Genomic DNA, 23,040 nt, shown 5'->3' on the forward strand with positions numbered 1-23,040 from the left:
AAATAATATTGAAATATTCGAACAAGTATGGGAGCCTTACATTAAATACAATAGCGAAAACCTACCGGGAACAAACATTACCTAAGTTGATGGAAGGAGAAGAAAAGAAAAGAATGGACTCAGTAGAATTTCTGGTGTATTTTTGTTGAATGACAACATTGTCTAACTGAATTAATGCAACCTAGATTGTATAACTAAAATGGATGAGGGGGGGGGGGGGATGGGGGGGTGGCTTGGGAGGAGGGAGGGGGGAGGGAGAAAAAGTCACTGTAAATGTGTGGAAAAGAAAAAGTGTATATCATGGCTATTGTGATTTATGGTGTGAAAAATAAAAAATTAAAAAAAAAAAAAAACAAAAAAAAAACTCCTTCCTCTTCTTCAGGAGTTCAAAACTTATATCTGGATGGAAAAAAATTTTTTGACCCTTGTATTCCAGTGGTTTTTTGTCTTCTCTTATTTTCTTCATTGCCTTCTCCAATATATTTTCTCTTGTTGTATATCTTAGGAATTTTACTAGAATGGATCTTGGTTTTTGTTGTGGTTGTGGTTTAGGAGCTAATGTTGTGTGTGCCCTTTCTATTTCCATTTCCTCATGTAATTCTGGTCTTCCTTGGACCCTGGGGATCCATTCTTTTATAAATTCTTTCATATTTTTGCCTTCTTCATCTTTCTTAAGGCCCACTATCTTTATATTGTTTCTTCTATTATAATTTTCCATTATATCTATCTTCTGAGCTAACAGCTCTTGTGTCTCTTTAACTTTTTTATCAGCTTCTTCTAATTTCTTTTTTAAGTCATCTACTTCCATTTCTATGGCTGTTTCTCGTTCTTCCACCTTGTCTACTCTTTTTCCTATTTTTGTCATGATCATCTCTAATCTATTCACTTTTTCTTCTGCACTTTTTATTCTTCTTTTTATTTCACTGAATTCTTGTGACTGCCATTCTTTTACTGTTTCCATATATTCTTTCAAAAATATATATCCATGTACTTGCCCTTCCCTTCATCTTCCATTTCTCTGTGTTCTTCCTCTTCTTCTGAGTCCACTCCAGGATCTGTGTCCTTTACCTCTGTCTCTTCTGGTTTTCTTGTTGGGTTATTTGTTTTATTTTGTTGGGTATTTTTGGTCTTCTTATTTTTATTAGAAGTGTCTTGATGTTGGTCTTCTTCCTCTGGGTTGGTCATCTGTTGTTTCTTTGATTTATTATTTTTACTCTCTTCTTTCTTGCTCTCGTTATTTTCTGTGCTTTCCCCTTGCTGTTGTGTTGTAGTTGTCAGTTTCAGCTGTGGAGATCGACTCCTCAGCTGGTCCCCCCTCCCGTCAATGTTATTTTTGTCTTGCACATCGCACATGCGCGAGGATTCGCGCATGCGCGGTTGTGCACTTTTGTTTGCCTCCGTGAGCCATTTTATTTAGACCCGAGTTTGGGGCTTCGACTGTCCTCAGGGAGCGGGCTTCTCTCTCCACGGCGGGCCTCCTCGTACAGGTAAGGCCTTCACCTTCTTCTTCTGACGTCTTTCCTTCTTCTTTTCTTCCCGTTGTTTTTGGCTTTTCTTTCTTCGCTGTCATTTTCTCCACACTTTTATTTTCACTTTGTTTTGGTTTTTATGTTTGTGCCTTTGGTTTTTCTCTATCTTTTTTTTAACTTTTCTGGAGAGGGCTGGAGTTCCCCGACCGGCCACTACTCCATCACGTGACTCCGGGAGCAACCTCCTTTGAAGAAGACCGCAGAGCCCACCTCACTGTCAAAAGACAAAGGAGGAAAAGCCCAACACCCAACCCCAACCAACCAATTTTCCCTTGCAACCGCTGCAACTGTGTCTGCCTGTCCCGCATCGGACTTGTCAGCCACAAACGAGCATGCAGCTGACCTGGACATTACCCCTCCATAAATCTTCGTCCGCGAAGCCAAGCCAAAGAAAGAAGATTGAAGCCGAATCCAATCTATTTTTGGAATTCTAGTTCCAGGATGGGGAGGGGGGTGTTGAATTCCCATTTCTGCACACCAGGGGTTGACGCCTTGACTCCACCGTTGGCCAGAAGAGCCTGAAAGATCCTAATTCCCCAACGTCGGTGCAATGGCGCTCTCAAATTACATTATCTTTTAAGTTTAAAAAAAATGTGGAGCTGCACTTTTGATACCTCCGTTAAGTTTGAAGAGACTCAGCGTCCCGTCATAAACTATTTTCATAAGAGTTCATCTGTATTTTGACTTTACCTTCCAGACTGTTCTGCATTTCAGTTGTGTTTTTTTTAATTGGCAAGGACCAGTTAAATAGTTTGTACTGATCTGTTGGGGTGAACTCTCGTCCTTGTTTTAAACAAAATATTTTGGTAGGGGTTTTAATAATATTATTTTTCTCTTTTTTGAATGTTGCAAATTTAGGAGAAATGGACAATATTGTTCAATATGTTACAGTGTTACATAAATTGAGTATTGAGAATTGTGATATATTGATGTTTATATTTTTACTATCGATTCTGGATTCTATTCTCCTCATGTATTGTTTACTTATAATATGTTTATTAAGAAGATTGAAAAAGAATGAAAATAAGATAGAAGGACATCACATTAGACAGATATTACTCTGTGTTATGACCAAGGGTTGGTATAATTTAACTCAATCGGTTTCTAAACAGAATTTTTTTTAAAATGTTTTATTTTTCACACTATGAATCATATTGACCAAAATACACACAAACATTTCCCTCTTTAATATACAGTGTCATTTTCTCTGTTTTTCCCCCCTCCCTCCTTCCCACCCCCTCCCCACCCACTCAACTTTCAACATATATGATACATTAACCCATTAAACAATGTCCTCACACAATGAAAATAAACAAGAAAATTGTGTCATCTACTTTTACACACAGTCAGTTCATTTCGTCTTCTTCTCCTACTGTCATTTGAGGTCCGCGGTAGGACTTCTCTGTTGTGTTCCATGTATGGTTCCCAAATTTGTTCGAATACTGTGATCTTATTTCTTAAATTATATGTTATTTTTTCCAATGGAATATATTTATTCATTTCCATGTACCATTGCTGTATTCTCAGGCTCTCTTCTGATTTCCAGGTTGACATAATACATTTTTTTGCTACAGCTAAGGCTATCATAATAAATCGTTTTTGTGCTCCATCCAAATCGAGACCAAGTTCTTTACTTTTTATATTACTTAGAAGAAAGATCTCTGGACTTTTTGGCATGTTGTGATTTTATTTAATACCTGATTTAGATCTTCCCAAAACTTTTCCACTTTCTCACATGCCCAAATTGCATGTACTGTTGTTCCCGTTTCCTTCTTACAGCGAAAACATCTATCTGATACTGTTGGGTCCCGTTTATTTCACTTTTGGGGCGTGGTGTATTGTCTGTGAAACCAATTATATTGTATCATGCATAACCTCATGTTTATTGTATATCTCATAGTTCCGGAGCACAGCTTTTCCCATGTTTCCTTCTTTATCTTTATGTTTAGATCTTGTTCCCATTTTTGTTTGGGTTTACAACTTATTTCATCATTCTCTTTCTCTTGTAGTTTGATGTACATGTTTGTTATAAAAGAATTATTTTGAAGAAATAATGTTTAATCAACAAATATGGATGGATTTTTTAAAAATTACATTTATTTTAATTTGTGAGATGTGTATATGACCTGCTATTTGCTATATTAGTAGACTTTGTGTGTATGATTATTATGTAAAACTCAATAAAAGTATTTTAAACAGAACTTTGTCCCTTGTAGGGGACGTGAAAAATTATGGAATGAAACACCCCCATCTAGTGAGGTTTAACCCTGTGGATTCTCAGGGGCGCTGAGTTATCCCCGGCATCATTCCGACCCGGGCTAAAGCTAGGGAAGACCTTCTCGATGAAAACATGGGTGTATGTGTGGAGGTGGGACATGTCACTCGCATTGTAAAATGACACCTGCCCGGCTTCATAATCAAGGAAGACTCCAATCACCTTGGGACTCATGTTGGGGTTGAGGGGGCCACGTGAGGGTGAGGTGAATTCGACGTAGCCCTTTCCAGGCAGCAGGCACATGGTGAAGAATCCGGTCTTGGGTCTCAGGTCACCGCTTCCCCGCCGGTTGGCTGATTCTGCCGCCACTCCCAGGCCCCACCAAATCTTGTCGCCCACCTCCACTTCCCAGTAGTGCCTCCCCGATGTGAACCCCTCCGACCCCAGGACGTAAGCCCTGCGATCAAACCTCGCTGGGGTGTCGGGGAGGTCCTGCCGTCTGTCCCCGCATCTCACGCTCGTCCGGTCCTTGGAGACGATGAGCCAGGGGTTGGCTGTCTTTGGGTCTAGAGTCAGAGGGGCTGGAGCTGAAGGAGGTTAAAAAAAATTATTAAATTATTCTGAAACATTTATACATACAATAAAACCCCTGGTGTCTGGCACCTGTGGGAATTGATAGATGCTGGATAAGTGTATTTTCCAGTTGCTTGAGATTGCATGGTCTAACATGGTCTGGAGAAACACCTGTTGTCATATTTACAGTCAGATAATAAACTTGAATCTGAAGACGTTCAAAATAACTGAAAATCTCTTGCCTCTAAAAGTGCACATTGTATATCAGTGAAATGTACACACCCAGTACAGACGTGAATATTTGGAAATATTTTTAAAATGGTGGCGTGGACCCGGGAGAGCGGAAATACAGCATTACTCCGAAGGGTTCAACTGACTTCGACTCAATACAGGCTTCAAGTGACCTGTTGAGGAGCTGATGGTGTTTTTCAGCTATGAAGCTTCGACCATAGAGGTTCGTGCCCACGATGGCAATGCCAGTAGCACGAGGGGTTGCAGACTTAAGGAGAAGCAGAGGAGACGACCCTAGGGGATGGTGAGCATGGCAAGTGGGCCGGCACAGGCTGTGGGCGACTTGCAGTCGGGGGACCTGCACAGGCTGCAGGCTGAGGAGTCTGCCATTGGAGCCGGGATGCAAGAGGGCACTGAGGGCAGGAAGGGCCTCGGGAGCTGAGGGCTTCCTGATCATGTCAGACGCTTGGATCTGGAGCTCATGGCTTGGCTTGAACAGGAGTGTGCGCGGCTGCAGAGGTGGTGGGAGGCGAATCCACAGACACTCAACGGTTCTGAAGGGACTACATTTTCCTTCTCTTCCTCTCGTACTGTAAGGGCGACACTAATGGCGACTCTGTCTGCCTTGCAGGTGTAATATTACATGCTCTGTTCTACAGTATTACAAGACAACAAGCAAATCTCGGAATAACCCAATGTAATGTTAATTTATTGTTAGTTGGCAACAACACATGGTTTTCAAGGGATGTTCTTCTTTCTTCTTTGGCTTGGCTTCGCGGACGAAGATTTATGGAGGGGGTAAAAGTCCACGTCAGCTGCAGGCTCGTTTGTGGCTGACAAGTCCGATGCGGGACAGGCAGACACGGTTGCAGCGGCTGCAGGGGAAAATTGGTTGGTTGGGGTTGGGTGTTGGGTTTTTCCTCCTTTGCCTTTTGTCAGTGAGGTGGGCTCTGCGGTCTTCTTCAAAGGAAGTTGCTGCCCGCCAAACTGTGAGGCGCCAAGATGCACGGTTTGAGGCGATATCAGCCCACTGGCGGTGGTCAATGTGGCAGGCACCAAGAGATTTCTTTAGGCAGTCCTTGTACCTTTTCTTTGGTGCACCTCTGTCATGGTGGCCAGTGGAGAGCTCGCCATATAACACGATCTTGGGAAGGCAATGGTCCTCCATTCTGGAGACGTGACCCATCCAGCGCAGCTGGATCTTCAGCAGCGTGGACCCGATGCTGTCGACCTCTGCCATCTCGAGTACTTCGACGTTAGGGATGAAAGCGCTCCAATGGATGTTGAGGATGGAGCAGAGACAACGCTGGTGGAAGCGTTCTAGGAGCCGTAGGTGATGCCGGTAGAGGACCCATGATTCGGAGTCGAACAGGAGTGTGGGTATGACAACGGCTCTGTATACGCTTATCTTTGTGAGGTTTTTCAGTTGGTTGTTTTTCCAGACTCTTTTGTGTAGTCTTCCAAAGGCACTATTTGCCTTGGCGAGTCTGTTGTCTATCTCATTGTCGATCCTTGCATCTGATGAAATGGTGCAGCCGAGATAGGTAAACTGGTTGACCGATGTGAGTCTCAATTAAAGGGATGGGCTTTATTTAATGTGGCGGATCAGACCCATGCCCCTCCACCAATCGAATATCCTTGATGAAACTTCTGGTAGAGACCTGACCATTATTCCTGCCTGGAGGAATACATGCTGACATACACACTGAAACTTGGTGTCAGCCAATGCAAAGGACAGCCCTGAACACTGAGGAGCCAGGCTCTGTGTAACACCCAAATTGATGTGTTGTTTAAATCAGCCGTGGGACATAGGAACATAAAGAGGCCATTCGGCCCATCGAGTCTGTCCCGCCATTCAATCGTGAGCTGATCCATGCCCCGCTGCCCGGACTTCTCCCCATGCCATCAATGCCCTGGCTCATCATCGAGAACCTATCAATCTCTGCATCAAATACGCCCCAGCCTCCACAACCTGCCTGTGGCAATGAATTCCATAGATTCACTGCCCTCTGGCTCAAGAAATTCCTCTGCATCTCTGTTCTGAGTGGGCACCCTTCAATCCTGAGGTTGTGCCCTCTTGTCCTGGACTCTCCCACCATGGGAAACAACCTTTCTACATCTACTCTGTCCATGCCTTTCAACATTCAAAATGTTTGAAGGAGGATCCCACCAACCCCCCCACCCCTAAATTCTGATAACTTTCATTGTGAACCTCAATGAGCTCCCCCTCATTCTCCAAAATTCTAACAAGTGCAGGCCAAGAGCTGTCAAACACTCCTCATATCATAACCCCTTCCATTCCCAGAATCATCCAAGTGAACCTCCTCTGAACTCTCTCCAACTCAGCACTTATTTTCTGAAATGAGGAGCCCAAAACTGCTCACAATTCTCCACGTGAGGTCTCCCCAGTGCCTTGTAAAGCCTCAACATCACATCCTGGCTCTTACGTTGTATTCCTCTTGAAATGAACGCCAGCATTGCATTTGCCTTCTTCACCACCAACTCAACCTTCAAGTTTACCTTCAGGCCATCCTGCACGAGGAATCGCAAGCCCCTTTGCATTTAGGTATTTTCAATGATCTCCCCATTTAAATAATTTTTTTTCCACCAAATTGCATGACGGTAAACATCGGATGCATTAACCTGTATAAACCGATTGTATACCAATGTAGTCTTCGATGTAGCGGAGAAAGAGCTGGGGACCCTTGCCTGTGTAGTCCTGTAGGATGTATTGGTCCACCCCACGGACAAAGTGGCCTGGACCCCATGCAGGCACCGATGGCTGCCCTCTTGACTTTTAGAACGGAGGATGGAACTATGGGAGGTTATTGAGGGTGAGAGCCGGAGGGAGGGTGGTGGTGGAAGGAGGGAATGGCTTTGGTCTGTTGTTGAAAGGGCTTTGAGACCTTCGGTGCAGTGGAAGGAGCAGTGGTGTCTCTAGGGTTGGTGTCACCGTGCGGTAACTCATGGTGTCACACCCTCCCCACCCGCACCCCTCCAATGGACCTCCTCCCGTACCAGACCAAACAGAATCCTTAGTAATGCTTTTTGTACCAATATTACTCATAATTCCCATTGATTACTGAATGTAATGGCGACAGTAGTGAGATAAACTGCCAGCAAAATTAAAATTACCCCTTTATATTACAATATCACACGACTCCATTCTCAAAACAGTTATTGATGTTGGTCCACAAATGCTATTGACCACAAGATTGTAGCTAAAACAGCAGAAAATTTGACAAAAGCAGCGATTATAAAAACACCAGCAGCAACAAAAACAACAGCGCTTGCTTGTGTAGACGAAACCACGTGATTCGAAGTGTCACTTTTGTTGGGCCATAACAGCTCTTATCGGAGGTTCTAAAAGTAAATGAGCATCGGGTTTTAGCCTCGTGGGTCTATCGATACATGTCAGCTGAGCTGACAAAAAAACGTCTTTGTTGTTAGAACTAACGACAGGCATATTTTTATTTAAAAAATAATTAAATTTTCTGCTGAAACTGCACAGAAACTATACAGACAGTCATTTCAGTGTCACCCCCACCCCCTTCCCTGATCGTGTCCCCCGGTGAGGTCCGCACCATCCTGGTGACGCCAGTGGGAAGGAGCTGTTAATGCCCATGGCGTTGGTACTGTTTATGTTTCCTGTATCTATTTCTTCCCGGAGAAAGTTAGATAAACTGAGGGACAGGCCTTGTGCAACAGTGTTTCAAACAATTCACGGGCATACTGTTTCCAGAGAAAGCGAGGCTGGCCTTGAATCACTGTGGGAGGCTGGGCTGATGTATCTGATGTCAAGGAGGATGTGTGCGGCAAGAGAGTTGCTGAGTAAAAGCGTTGCTGCGCATCACATCCTAGCACCTTTTTCTTTTTTTTTCTTTGGCTTGGCTTCGCGGACAAAGATTTATGGAGGGGGTAAATGTCCACGTCAGCTGCAGGCTCGTTTGTGGCTGACAAGTCCGATGCGGGACAGGCAGACATGGTTGCAGCGGAAAATTGGTTGGTTGGGGTTGGGTGTTGGGTTTTTCCTCCTTTGTCTTTTGTCAGTGAGGTGGGTTCTGCGGTCTTCTTCAAAGGAGGTTGCTGCCCGCCGAACTGTGAGGCGCCAAGATGCACGGTTTGAGGTGATATCAGCCCATTGGCGGTGGTCAATGTGGCAGGCACCAAGAGATTTCTTTAGGCAGTCCTTGTACCTCTTCTTTGGTGCACCTTTGTCACGGTGGCCAGTGGAGAGCTCGCCTTAAATACATTGCCAACCTATATGTCCTCTGTTACTTGAAATACAGGCTGTGCCTCTTTAATCCAGGACCTGACCCTTGCTGGACCACAGAAAAGGGCGAGAAGCAGAAATGGACTCCAAAGGGAACCCCCATGTAAACATAGCAAAGCTTAAAACAGGAAATAATACTGTGGGCCAGCATGGTTAGTGCAATGCCTTTCCAGCACCAACGATCGGGACTGGGATTCGAATCCGCGCTGTCTGCAAGGACAGCAGATTCAAATGTGCCGGGAGTCGCCGGACACAGAGCGCCAGGGCGAGAAAGGTACAACCTGTATTGCTTTTACCCTGCAATTCTCCACCTTAAGGTATAGAGGCAGAAGTAGGCCATTTGGCCTATCGAGTCTGTTCTGCCATTCCATTCCTTCTATTCAGCCCCTTCTTCCCGATATTGTAAGTGCTCTCTGAAGCCACGCACGCCCCTTGGTGAAGATGGGAGCAAACATTCGGCCAGCGGTGCGCCCCAGTCGTAGCCCGCCCGTTTGAATGAAATGGTGGCCCCCGGGATGAAAGGCCGGCCATTGCCACTCACCGATGGGGGAGACTCTTCCAAAGCGTCTCCCTGCCCCTGCCTGGTAAGAGGCTTTATTAGTATTAAGCATATTGGCAAGATTTTATCTGTAAACTTGGAGGGGGTGGGGGGTTAATTATGACGGCGAATGGTGTTCGAATTTAAATTTTGTAAGTCGCGGATTTACCTGATTAAAGTGAACTTTACATAATTAAAGACTACAGTACAGATTTTTTTCCCCCAGATTACTTTTCTTTTGTCCTTTAAATGGTATATTCTTAAATGCTGGTGTCTTAGTTCGGTCCTGGGAGAGCGAGTCTCAGTGAACCGGAAAATTCACATGTCCGGCATCCGCAATCCCCGGAGGTGCCGGTTAATGGGGATTCCACTAAGGTGAAATGAGAGCAAGGCATTTATTCCGCGAGTAACCACAGTGGCTCATAACCATATTACCATTTACAGCACAGAAACCTACCGTACTAGTCCATGCAGAACATCGTCTCCCGCCTTGTCCCACTAACCTGCATTCGGCCCATCGCCCTCCACACCTCTCCCTTCCATACACCTATCCAACCTTTCCTTCCTGCCCTTTTGTTTGAATCTCCCACACTCTCAGTGGAAAAAGCCTATCTTCCATAATTTTGAAGACCTCTATCAAATCACCCCTCAACCTTCTACGCTCCAAGGAATAAAGTCCCAGCCTGCTCAACTGTTCCCTGTAACTCAAACCCTGAAAACCCGGCAAAGTTCTTGTAAACCTCCTCTGCAGTCTCTCTATACTGTTTATATCCTTCCTGTAATTCGGGACCAAAAATGCACACAATATTTCAAATTTAGTCTCACCAATGCCTTATACAACTTCCACATCACCTCCCAACTCCTGTATTCTATCCTCTGATTCCAGAACATGCAAGGCAAAAGTAATTCTTATTGAATATGTAGGAAGGAAAGAAACATGAATGTACACATTACAGTTTGCAAACCCTCCCTCGCCCACCTCCAGTATACCTTGGCTTCCCTTTCTTAAAGATTTCTGTCTGTGCCCCCCCCTATAAATATGCTGTGGTCCTCAGTGGGGCAGGGAGGGGGGTGGGGGGAGCACGTCTTTCTCTGGCTGTAAGAGGCGCTTCAGGTAATTTCTGCCGATGGTAAATCTGTCTGCCTTACAGCAGACCAGAGGCAATTTCATGTGATATGACACTGTTTTATCACAATGGCAATAGATTGAATCTTGAGCATAGCTGTGCTCGCCCACTGGTTTTCAACTGTTACCACTCGCAATACCACCTTAAGTCTTTGGCTTGGCTTCGCAGTCGAAGATTTATGGAGGGGGTAAATGTCCACGTCAGCTGCAGGCTCGTTTGTGGCTGACAAGTCCGATGCGGGACAGGCAGACACGGTTGCAGCAGTTGCAGGGGAAAATTGGTTGGTTGGGGTGGGTGTTGGGTTTTTCCTCCCTTTGTCTTTTTGGTCAGTGAGGTGGGCTCTTCAAAGGAGGTTGCTGCCCGCCGAACTGTGAGGCGCCAAAGATGCACGGTTTGAGGCGATATCAGCCCACTGGCGGTGGGTCAAAGTGGCAGGCACCAAGAGATTTCTTTAGGCAGTCTTGTACCTCTTCTTTGGGTGCACCTCTGTCACGGTGGCCCAGTGGAGAGCTCGCCATATAACACGATCTTGGGAAGGCGATGGTCCTCCATTCTGGAGACGTGACCCACCCAGGTGCAGCTGGATCTTCAGCAGCGTGGACTCGATTGCTGTCGGCCTCTGCCATCTCGAGTACTTCGACGTTAGGGATGAAGGCGCTCCAATGAATGGTTTTTTTTTTGTTCTTTTTTAAATTTTTTATTTTTCACACCATAAATCACATTAGCCATGATATACACTATTTCTTTTTCACACATATACAGTGACTTTTTCTCCCCCCCACCCTTTCCTCCCAAACCACCCCCCCCACCCCCCCTCTCATCCATTTTAGGTATACAATCTAGGTTGCATTAAGCCAGTCAGACAATGTTGTCATTCAACAAAATTACACCAGAAATTCTACTGAGTCCATTCTTTTCTTTCCTTCTCCTTCCATCAACTTAGGTAATGTTTGTCCCCGGTAGGTTTTCGCTATTGTATTTAATGTAAGGCTCCTATACTTGTTTGAATATTTCAATATTATTTCTTAACCTATATGTTATTTTTTCTAATGGAATACATTTATTCATTTAAATTTAGTAGTTTCTTCCTTTTAATTTGGTTATGTATTCCATTAATATTTAAAGACATATAGTTCAGCGTAGCCCTTTTATATTTTGTTTATCTTCTCTTTCTGTTTTTCCATCATTACCTTTCCTCCTTTTCCATTTCTGTTTTCTTATTTTCAACTCTTTATAAGACAACATTCCTACAACATCCAACATTTTCCTTATTCTCCTATTTCTATCTTATTTATCCCCAATCTCCCCTTCACCTCCTGAGTTGTCCTTTATCCCTTGTCGGACAACCACATCTCCCCTCTCCATTTGGATTTGCGAATCCACTCGCAAGCGTCAACTGATTTTGCAGTGACCGCTATTTCCCCCTACCCCGTCTCCCCCAGAAAAGATTTCACTTTTCATATGTCACAAAGGTCACTCTTTTAATTCCCTCCTTATTCTCTCTATTCCATTACCTTCCCTTATTAATTCTTGTCTATACTATCTATATTTTCCTCTAAGTACAGATACATTCATGTATGCTCATTGTCTCTATTCACTCTTATACCTCTTTACCCGCATACATATCAATCGTGATCATTTTTACTCTCATTACCCGTCTTCATCCCTCAGTCTATTTTTGTCTTTACCCACATACATATCCATCGTGATCATTTTAACTCTCATTACCCGTCTTCCTCCCTCAGTCTATTTTTGTAATTGTTCTGCAAATTTTCGTGCTTCTTCTGGATCCGAGAATAGTCTGTTTTGTTGTCCTGGAATAAATATTTTCAATACCGCTGGATGCTTTAGTATAAATTTATATCCTTTCTTCCATAAAATCGCCTTTGCTGTATTGAACTCCTTTCTCTTCTTTAGGAGTTCAAAACTTATATCTGGATAAATGAAGATTTTTTGCCCTTTATACTCCAGTGGTTTGTTGCCCTCTCTTACTTTTTCCATTGTCTTCTCCAGTACCTTTTCTCTTGTAGTATATCTTAGGAATTTTACTACAATAGATCTTGGTTTTTGTTGTGGTTGTGGTTTAGAGGCCAATACTCTATGTGCCCTTTCTATTTCCATTTCTTGCTGTAGTTCTGGACATCCTAGGGTCTTAGGGATCCACTCTTTTATAAACTCCCTCATATTCTTGCCTTCTTCATCTTCCTTAAGGCCCACTATCTTTATGTTATTTCTTCTGTTATGGTTTTCCATTGTATCTATTTTTTGAGCTAGTAGTTCTTGTGTCTCTTTAGTTTTTTTATTAGATTTCTCCAATTTCTTTTTTAAGTCTTCTACCTCCATTTTTGCTGCTACTGCCCGCTCTTCCATCTTGTCCATTTTCTTTCCCATTTCTGTTAAGGTCATCTCCATTTTATTTATTTTCTCTTCTGTGTTGTTTATTCTTTTTCTTAAATCCTTAAATTCCTGTGTTTGCCATTCTTTAAATGACTCCATGTATCCTTTAATAAGAGCAAGTATATCCTTTACCTTGCCTTTCTTTTCTTCTTCTATTTCCCTGTACTCTTCCTCTTCCTCTTCTTCTTCCTCTGGGTTGGCCATCTGTTGTTTCTTTGGTGCCCTTTCCTCCTCTTCTTTCTTGTTTCTATTGTCTTCTGTGGTCTCTTCTTGCTGCAGGTGTTCTGCAGCTGTCGTTGCCGGCTGTGGAGATCGACTCCCCAGCTGGTCCCCCCTCCCGTCGGTGTGTTTTTTTTCATTCGCATCGCGCATGCGCGGTTGCGCACTTTTACTCGGCTCTGCGAGCCATTTTTGTAGTCCATTATTTACCGACCTGAGGGAGTGGGTTTCTCTCTCCGCAGCGGGCCTCTTCGGACAGGTAAGGCCTTCACCTTTTTCCTCCTTTGTCTTCTCTTCCTCTCTTCTTACCGTTGCTTTCGATTTTTCTTTTTTTGTCGCCATCTTCTTTCCACCTTTATACTCACTTTTCTGTAACTTTTATTTCTGTGCCTTTGTGTTTTCCTTTGTTTTTCCCGACTTTTCTGGAGAGGGCTGGAGTTCACCGTCCGGCCACACTCCATCACGTGACCCCAATGAATGTTGAGGATGGAGCGTAGACAACGCTTGTGGAAGCGTTCTAGGAGCCGTAGGTGATGCCGGTAGAGGACCCATGATTCAGAGCCGAACGGGAGTGTGGGTATGACATCGGCTCTGTATATGCTTATCTTTGTGAGGTTTTTCAGTTGGTTGCTTTTCCAGACTCTATTGTGTAGTCTTCCAAAGGCGCTATTTGCCTTGGCGAGTCTGTTGTCTATCTCATTGTCGATCCTTGCATCTGATGAAATGGTGCAGCCGAGATAGGTAAACTGGTTGACCGTTTTGAGTTTTGTGTGCCCGATGAAGATGTGGGGGGGCTGGTAGTCATGGTGGGGAGCTGGCTGATGGAGGACCTCAGTTTTCTTCAGGCTGACTTCCAGGCCAAACATTTTGGCAGTTTCCGCAAAACAGGACGTCAAGCGCTGAAGAGCTGGCTCTGAATGGGCAACTAAAGCGGCATCGTCTGCAAAGAGTAGTTCACGGACAAGTTTTTCTTGTGTCTTGGTGTGAGCTTGCAGGCTTCTCAGATTGAAGAGACTGCCATCCGTGCGGTACCGGATGTAAACAGCGTCTTCATTGTTTAGGTCTTTCATGGCTTGCTTCAGCATCATGCTGAAGAAGATTGAAAAGAGGGTTGGTGCGAGAACACAGCCTTGCTTCACGCCATTGTTAATGGAGAAGGGTTCAGAGAGCTCATTGCTGTATCTGACCCGACCTTGTTGGTTTTCGTGCAGTTGGATAACCAAACAAGGACTGGTTCGACGATAACAGCCAGGAAATCCAGGAGCTGCTGGCAAAGAAGCGAGCTGCCCACCAGGCTCACCTTACAAAGCCGTCCTGTCCAGAGAAGAAACAAGCTTTCCGTCGCGCATCCAGCCATCTTCAGCGCAAACTCCGGAAGATCCAAAATGAGTGGTGGACTAGCCTCGCCAAGCGAACCCAGCTCAGCGCGGACATTGGCGACTTCAGGGGTTTCTACAAGGCTTTAAAGGTTGTGTACGGCACCTCACCCCAAGTCCAAAGCCCGCTGCGCAACTCAGACGGCAAAGTCCTCCTCAGCGACAAGATCTCCATCCTCAACCGATGGTCAGAACACTTCCAATCTCTTTTCAGTGCCAACCGCTCAGTCCAAGATTCCGCCCTGCTCCAGCTCCCTCAACAGCCCCTAAGGCTAGAGCTGGATGAGGTCCTCACCCAGGATGAGACATATAAGGCAATTGAACAACTGAAAAGTGGCAAAGCAGCAGGTATGGATGGAATCCCCCCAGAGGTCTGGAAGGCTGGCAGCAAAACTCTGCATGTCAAACTGCATGAGTTTTTCAAGCTTTGTTAGGACCAAGGAAAACTGCCTCAGGACCTTCATCATCACCCTGTACAAAAACAAAGGCGAGAAATCAGACTGCTCAAACTACAGGGGAATCACGCTGCTCTCCATTGCAGGCAAAATCTTTGCTAGGATTCTCCTAAATAGAATAATACCTAGTGTCGCCGAGAATATTCTCCCAGAATCACAGTGCGGCTTTCGCGCAAACAGAGGAACTACAGACATGGTCTTTGCCCTCAGACAGCTCCAAGAAAAGTGCAGAGAACAAAACAAAGGACTCTACATCACCTTTGTTGACCTCACCAAAGCCTTCGACACAGTGAGCAGGAAAGGGCTTTGGCAAATACTAGAGCGCATCGGATGCCCCCCAAAGTTCCTCAACATGGTTATCCAACTGCACCACCTTAAGTAATCCCTTACTAACCTCAGAGCACCGTTGGTGTACGATGCGGTTTAGTATGGGATTACTTAAGGAGATCCATGAATGGAAAGAAAAAGGGTGAGAACCATTGGGCAAGATGATTGGAATCTTTCTCCTAGTGTTACCAATGTCAAATGCTCGAGAACGTGCGTTGAAGGAGTGGGGGGGGAGGGGTTTAAAGGAGAAATTCGGAGCATGGTTTTCCATTTCACGGAGGGTGGAGGGCACTTGGAATAGACATTGTAAGCATGTCCAATAGCAGCATTTAAGAGGCTTCTCGATTGACGATGCAGACAGAAGAGATTTAGTTTAATCTGGCATCATATTCACCATAGAAATCCTGGGCCCAAAGGCTTGATCCTGTGCCATTCTCTTCTAATATCTCTGATTTAGGTTCTCTGTTTGAGATAAAGAGATAACACTGCTGGAGAAACCCACCAGGTCCTGCAATGCCCATTGGAGACAAAGATCAGTAACCAACTTAAATGACCTGAGCCCTTTGCCAATGCAGGACCCTTGACAAAAGGCTCAGGGCCGAAACGCTGGCTTTGTATCTTTGCCCCCAATGAACGCTGCGAGATCTCCTGAATTCCTGCGTATTTCTTACGATTGCAACATCTGCAGGCTTTCTCATTCCACCCCCCCTCCCCCCCCCCCCCCCCCACCCGCCCCAGGATTTAAGTTTTCTATGTTCTCTGTTGTATGTTGCATATTCTAGGCTCTATGTTGTATATTCTCAGTTCTAGTCCTCAACCTTTTTCCACTCACATCCCACTTTAAGTCATCCCTAGGCCATCGGTGCTCTGTGATTAGTAAAGGTTTGCTTAAGCCAAGTGGGAAGGGAAGGTTGCAAACCAATGCTCTATACCCAATTGTTTCAGAGTATTTAGAGGTGTTTTGGGAAGGATTATTAGAGCAGGTTTGCACACAAACATTTTAAAACACAGAATATTTGCAGGACTTTTGCAGGGCGCTTTTTGCAAAATGAGCATACAGTTTGCCTGGGAAAGGATGTGATTTTTTTGCAGGCAGAGGGAGAACAGTTTTGCTCTCAGAGAGGGAGGGTGTGAAACAGAGAGAAAGGAGACAGAAATCAGTTCCAGAAGGACAAAGCTGGTAAACTTTTGGAAGACTGTCTGGTCAAAGGAGAAGACTGGCTGTCTGAAAGAAGGAGGATCATCTGGAGAATCCTGAAGGGGACAAGTTTCGTCAGCAAGACTGATTAAACAGGAATCAAGTGCAGATGTCCTGGAACAAAAAAGGATCTCTCTCTGAAGACCAACAAGAACCCTCCTGAGTGGTAACCATTTGCTTGTTAAGCACCAAAGACTGGTGAAGTTTGTTAATGCTAACTTCTGTGCACAGAAGTACAAGAATTGGCTGCAACCATTGAGATTGGACTGTGACCCAAAGAAATTTTCAAAGTGTATATACACATTAAAGATGCTTGTGGTTAGTATTAGAGGGGGGATTAAGTAGGCTAAGTAATAAGTTAAAGTTTAATTCTGTTTTCTTGTTCAAAAATAATTAAAAACTACTTTTGTTTAGATACCCTTTTGTGTGGTGGTGCATATCTATTACTCCTGGTTTTTTGAGTCCTCTGGACTCCATAACACAATTTTTACTGAATTAATTTGCTTGAGAAAAATTGCCATTGGCCCATTTCCTTTGGAGTTCAGAAACTGTGAACAAAACGAGTCAACGAGGGATGATTAAAACAGTGGTTTGCAAACTTTTTCTTCCCACCCACATCCCTGCTTAAGCAACCCACAGAGCACCGATGGCCTAGGGATTACTTAAAGCAAGTGGAAAGAGAAAGGTTGAGAACCCCTACTCTAAGTTGTATGCAACTTTGGACCAGAAGTGCTCTCTCTTTCAAGTCACCTCATCGGTAATTCAGGAGCAAGAGAGTGCATGGGCATTACCAGGATGGAGGGAATTGATCATTCCTTTCCACGTGATGTACTGTATGGGCCCGTTGAATCTTTCAAGGGCAAGGCCATCCTCCACCAGTGCTGGTCGATCATCTTTCTCCTCAGCCCTGCAAATGCCAAACAATTGGCGCGTGAGCATTTTATTTCCTCTTTGCTTTCTTCGAGGAAAATAGGCCAGAGTTTCAGTTAAGGGTGCATCCTTACCTGCTCCTCTGCTGCGTTCCCTCCTGAAATAAAGAAAAGTACAAAAGGTAGTTGGGAGTGCCAACTCCCCCGTCCCCACCGATAATCTCGATTATTCCCACTGAGAGGATGCTGAAAGCTACAGATGGATATTGAGGTATGGGTGAAATGTGAATCTTCCCAAGATGGTGGCACCCAAGGGCTCAGGCGGCTGCTTTGGCTTCTCGCCAACCCACCACATTGTAGCTATGATCGGGGAACTCCCATCAAGAATACGAACTGGATAACGGCCAAAGGAACAGCTCATGCTAACCCTCCTAGACTCTCGTTGGTGCAAAACAATCATTTATTTCTATTTATGGATATAATACTGCATGTGCATCAGGTCTGGGCGTTATGCACAGAGGACTGGAGAATGCAGTTTTGTTGGGTTGTTCTTGTGCAATCCGATGACGATAAACTTAACTTGAATGCTGCAAGATGGAGAAAGTCGAGGCCAATATAAATGCTAAAAGGAGCACGTTCTGGAGATAGGGCAGGAAGGGGCCAAGTCAAGGAGTGAGCTCGGTCTGATAAACAAAGGTGGGGGCTTAATTAAGGCAGAGAAGCTGACAGGTAAGGCAGACAAACTCGGGGCATGTAGTGAGTTTATAGATGCAATGGAAATGTGGCAGAGGGAGAGGCGTGACTGACAGGGCATTGTTGGTACCAGTACAGTTGACAGGAAGGAGTAAAGGAGGATGGGGGAGCTGTGTTTTAGATGAGGGAGAACATCAACCTTTAGCTATGGCTCCCAAGGATTCTGCTCAATGTTTAAAGCCCCCTTCCCTGGGAAGCAGTCAACTTTTGGTTTCTTCTATACATCTCTCCTACTGACTACATCAAAATTATTTCTACTAAGAGAGGTGAAAAGAAATCAAGGCTTTTACTTACTGTATAGACCCTCCCCCCCACACTGTTGGCCCAAGACTCGAGTGTTTTTATGACCCATGTAAAAGTCAACCCCCCCCCCCCACCATTTTTGGCTCTGACTGCCCGCCCATCCAAGCCCCAGCAGCGGATGTTCGCCCCCACTGCCTGCCCACCGGAGCCACTGACAGCCTGGCCGCCTGCCACTGAGCTCCCCAATGTGGATCCTCACCCCAGTTGCCCACCCATCTGAACTCCCGATGCCCCAACAGCACACCCTCGCCCCCAGCCATCTGCCCACCCACTGAAGCTACCTGACAGCCTGGCCACCCGCCCACCCACCGAAGCTACTCGACAGCCTGGCCACCCGCCAAACCAAGCTCTCGACTGCGGATCCTTGCCCCGGCCACCCACCCATCCAAGCTCCTGATCCCCTGGCCACCTGGCTATCCAAGTTCCCAACACCCTGGCCACCACCCATCCTAGCTCCCTACACCCTGGCCACCTGCCCATTCGAGGTCCCATAGGCCTATCAATGCTGTGCAGTGACCTTGAGGGACGTATGGATTTGGACCCCAAGATCCCTCTGTTCATCTACGCTGTTAAATATCTGACCATTAACCCTATCCTCTGCCTTCAGATTTGACCTTCCCAAATGCCTTTAATGGATCTGCCACTTTTCTGGCCAACCCTGCATCCTGCCCCTATTCCATTGTAACACTCGACAACCCTCAGCACTGTGCTCAACTCTTCCAACCTTCATACCATCGGTGGTGGATCACACTGCAGATGAGTGATACGGTGGACAATGACGTGAGGAGCGGATCCTAACCAACTGTGGAAATGGGAAACTTCTCACCTTCAGAAGGGTCAAGTTATTTCTCAGGTACATTCTCTGCTGCAACTTTGATAGCTTCTTATCTACAGAACCTAAGTGGTCTTGAATTTCTCGAACATTCTGGTCCATTGTCTCCAGGACATTCTTTTCTTGTTTCTTGAGACCTCTGATTAAACGTTGTTCTTGATCCATGAGAATCTGGTGCATCCTACCATACTCATCTTTGATGTTGCTCTGCATATTGAGGGACTGGTCCTACAAATGCGGAAACTTACAAATTAATGTGTTGAGCTGAATGCAATAAATATTCTTCAACGATGGTGAGGATCTGTTGAACAGCGTGGTGCTCTGGAGGCTCATAAATAAATAAGATTTAATTACCAATATAGGTGAAAGGGCAGCACGGTTAGCGCAATGAGACCTGGGTTCAAATCCCTCACTGTTCATAAGTAACTTGTACGCTCTCCCCGTATCTACGTTGGGATTCCTCCAGGCGCTCCGTTCAAAAACATGCCGGAGAGAGGGGAGAGGAGGGTGTAGGTTAATGGGGTTAATTGCACCACATGGGCTCATGGGGCCTGTATTACATGGTTCATATGTTCCAAGCAAGTTCAGTGCGATTGAAAACCCCACTGTTCGAAGCATTATTACATGCTTTCCAACCCTATAAAAGGGGTATATAAAACGGATCTTTACTGCCAATAAGTTTATTTATGAAAATATTCGTCTAAAGTAGATTTGTGTCAAATCGCCCACAAGACTAAAGTTAAATCGGTACCACGTGGGATAGTGCAGGGAGCCTGATCACAGTGGGGACCTTTCAACGCAGCCACTGAATGCTCTTCATTCCACAGCAAATTCCATACAAGCTGGCATTGTTCAGGGGTTTGGAAATTTGCATCAGGACCCCCCCCCCCCCCACCCCAGATTCCGGTCAGTGTGAAGCAACGTTCCACGGGAGAATGCAGCCACTTAACAACTCTCTCTCAAAAATTTTAAACTAGATTCTTGCAAAGCATCATGAGGTGGTTTAAATAGCCACTGGAATAAGACTTTTACGCTGCAAATTGAAAACAATCTTGTTTTTTTTTTAATGGGGATGTATCTCCTCGTTGTGATAAATGCAACAACTGGAGATGCTTTATTAATTTATACGTTCTGGACATGTCCGAGTCTTGAGAACTATTGGAACAAAGTATTTCAAACTTTCTCCGCACTTTTTAAAGTTAAGTTTAAACCTCATGCCTTAACCGCTTTATTTGGAGAGAGTGGCACAACTTTTAACGGCATCTGATTTGCGTGTATTGGCTTTTATTTCTCCGACGGCTCCGCGGGCGGTGTCGCCCAGACGGAGGGACGTTCCCATGTTCAAAGTTAGAGAAGAATTTCCATTTTAATGTATTTTTTACAAACACCATGGGGTCCCTTTTTCAATTACTTTTATAATTTGTTAATGAAGGCAGAACTGTTGACAAATGAGGCAATTTTTCACTCTGATAAGAATTTGGGCTTCCTTTTTTTTGGCTGAATATCTTTCTTGATCGTGGATTTAGAGTTTCCTTTCCTTTATATAGTATCAATACAATATTTGACTAAAGTGTGGGGAACCTTGATACGATTTAAGTGTCATGTATAGTTTTGAAATGTTTACATGCCAGTTAGGCGGTCAACCCCGTCAGAACCCAATGAGAGACTCAATTGTTTGGACTTTATGTGAAAGTATAACACTCTGAACAATGAAATGTAATAAAGAATGTAAAATTGAGTAATGCAGTAATAGTTTGATGTTTGTTGCGGGGCGACCCAGCCGCTCCTGATGTAATTTGACGTTTGTTGCGAAGGAGAGCCCAGTTACCTGACAGGTTCATAATAATGATTCACTTTGCAGGTGAACCGTGTGGAGCTGAGTGTTGATAGGGTGATGCTTGTCACATGGGAGAAGGCTGTTCTTTGGATTGGTCAAGTCAGATTGAGATGGGGTCCACAGGTTGGACCTCTTCAATCCGGCCACATTGGGCCCCGGCCATTACCGGACCGCAGAAAATGCCGGAAAACAGAAATTGACTCCTCCCCCCCATGTAAACATATCAATGGTAGAACAAAGCCTAAAACAGGAAATAATACTGTGGGGCGGCACGGTGAGCGCCACGCCTTTGCAGCGCCACCGATCGGGACGTTAGTACAAACTCCTCGCAGACAGCGTGGAACTCGAACCCCGGTCTCCGACCGCTGCCGCTGTCAAGGTCGAGCCTGCCGCCGTCAGCACAAGCTCCCAACAGGCAGGGCTCAAACCCCAGTCCCGGCCGCGGCAGGTTCGACCTTGACAGCGCCAGCGATCAGGGTGGGGAAGGACAGGGGTTAAGCGCTGACCTTAAGCAGTCTGTGCTAACGGCGGCAGATTCAAAACGTGCCGGACCACGGAGCGCCGGGTTAGAGAGGGTTGCATCTGTACAAATCGATCCAATCGTCTGTTCGGGGAGTTCCTTGATCTCCCCCCCCCCCCCCCCCACCTCCCAGAGGTGATGGACCTCCCACAGGCTCGTGTAACGAGCAAAGGGAATTGGCTACAAGAATTGTCCAATCCCTTCAATCCTCAGGGGAGTAAACTGCCGAAGTGGGTCTCGCCCCAGAACCTGGATCGAAGATCGACACCGATCATTATTGATTTTTTTTCTCTCTCTGTACTGCCGTCCTTTGGTTTACGTTTCCTTATTTGTTTACAAGTGTACATATTTTCTTGCATCCAGTATTTCTGCACCATCAGTAAGTGGCAATTCTGCCTCACCCACTGGTCAAGAGTGTCTGAGTTGTGTGATGTGCTCTGACAATCACTCTGAACTTTGAATATGTCACCTTGGTTGCTATGGATACATTGGCTTTCTTCTGTACTGAACGTCCTTTTTTCACATACATTCATTATTACAATGTAGTTCATTAATCCGATCTCAGGATATGAGCGGCATAGAGCATCGCAGAACAGAAACAGGCCTCTTCGTCCTCCAAGTCTATGCTGAACCATTTCTTCTTGCCGGGTCCCACTGACCTACACCCAGTCCCTAACCCTCACCAGACCCCTCCCGTCCAAATTCTTCTTAAACGTTAAAATTGACCCCGCATTCACCACTTCGGCTGGCAGCTCGTCCCACACCCACCCCCAGTCTCTCTCTCTGTGTGAAGAAGTTCCCCTCAACTTTCCCTCTTGAACGCATGCTCTCAGCTTTGGCGCTCACTCTCTGTAGTGGTACAACCACCAGCCGACTGCATGGGGGGGGGGGGGGCGATCTCTGCACCTGCAGGAAGACTACCCAAGGGGCTGACTCCATCTGTCAACCAGCCGACCCGTATATAGACCTGAGCCGGCCCCTCCTGAGCCAGTCACACGGGGAGTGGACAAGGGCATGAACTGGCGTTCAGACTTTTACTGGAATAAAGCCTGTTGTACAGTCTTTCTGAGTTTTGTGCTTGCTCGCTGCAACCTCAGCGTCCCACACCCACTCTCAGAGGATAAAGCGTATTGACATTTACTCTGCCTATGCCTCTCGATCAAATCTCCCCTCATTCTTCTACCTTCCAGAGAATAATATCCTAACCTGTTCAACGTTTCCCTGTAACTCAGTCCCTGAAGTCTGGGTAACATCCGAGAAAATCTTCTCTGCCCTCTCTATCTTATTGATATCTTTCCTGTAGTTCTGTGACCAAAACTGCCCACAAATCTCCAAATTGGGCCTCACCAATGTCTTATACAACTTTACCATAACTTCCCAACTCCTGTACTCAATACTTTGAGTTATGAAGGCCTATGTGTCAAAAGTTCTCTTTACAACCCTGACAACCTGTGACGCCACTTTCAGG

The 23,040-nt window shown here is 45.3% G+C and overlaps 1 protein-coding gene across 1 annotated transcript in view; it reads right to left on the reverse strand.

Annotated features, from left to right (window-relative positions):
- Positions 1-3,604: 3,604 nt before the first annotated feature.
- LOC138753011 (uncharacterized) overlaps positions 3,605-23,040 on the reverse strand; it is a 32,934-nt gene continuing 13,498 nt past the window's right edge. The window contains 7 exon segments of the mRNA XM_069915605.1: positions 3,605-4,331; positions 17,250-17,365; positions 17,463-17,485; positions 19,210-19,443; positions 19,570-19,852; positions 21,313-21,507; positions 21,559-21,634. Coding sequence (XP_069771706.1) covers positions 3,781-4,331; positions 17,250-17,365; positions 17,463-17,485; positions 19,210-19,443; positions 19,570-19,852; positions 21,313-21,507; positions 21,559-21,634 — 1,478 coding nt within the window. The 3' untranslated portion in view covers positions 3,605-3,780.

This window comes from Narcine bancroftii, chromosome 2, assembly GCF_036971445.1.
Source record: "Narcine bancroftii isolate sNarBan1 chromosome 2, sNarBan1.hap1, whole genome shotgun sequence".
Taxonomy (NCBI): Eukaryota; Metazoa; Chordata; class Chondrichthyes; order Torpediniformes; family Narcinidae; genus Narcine; species Narcine bancroftii.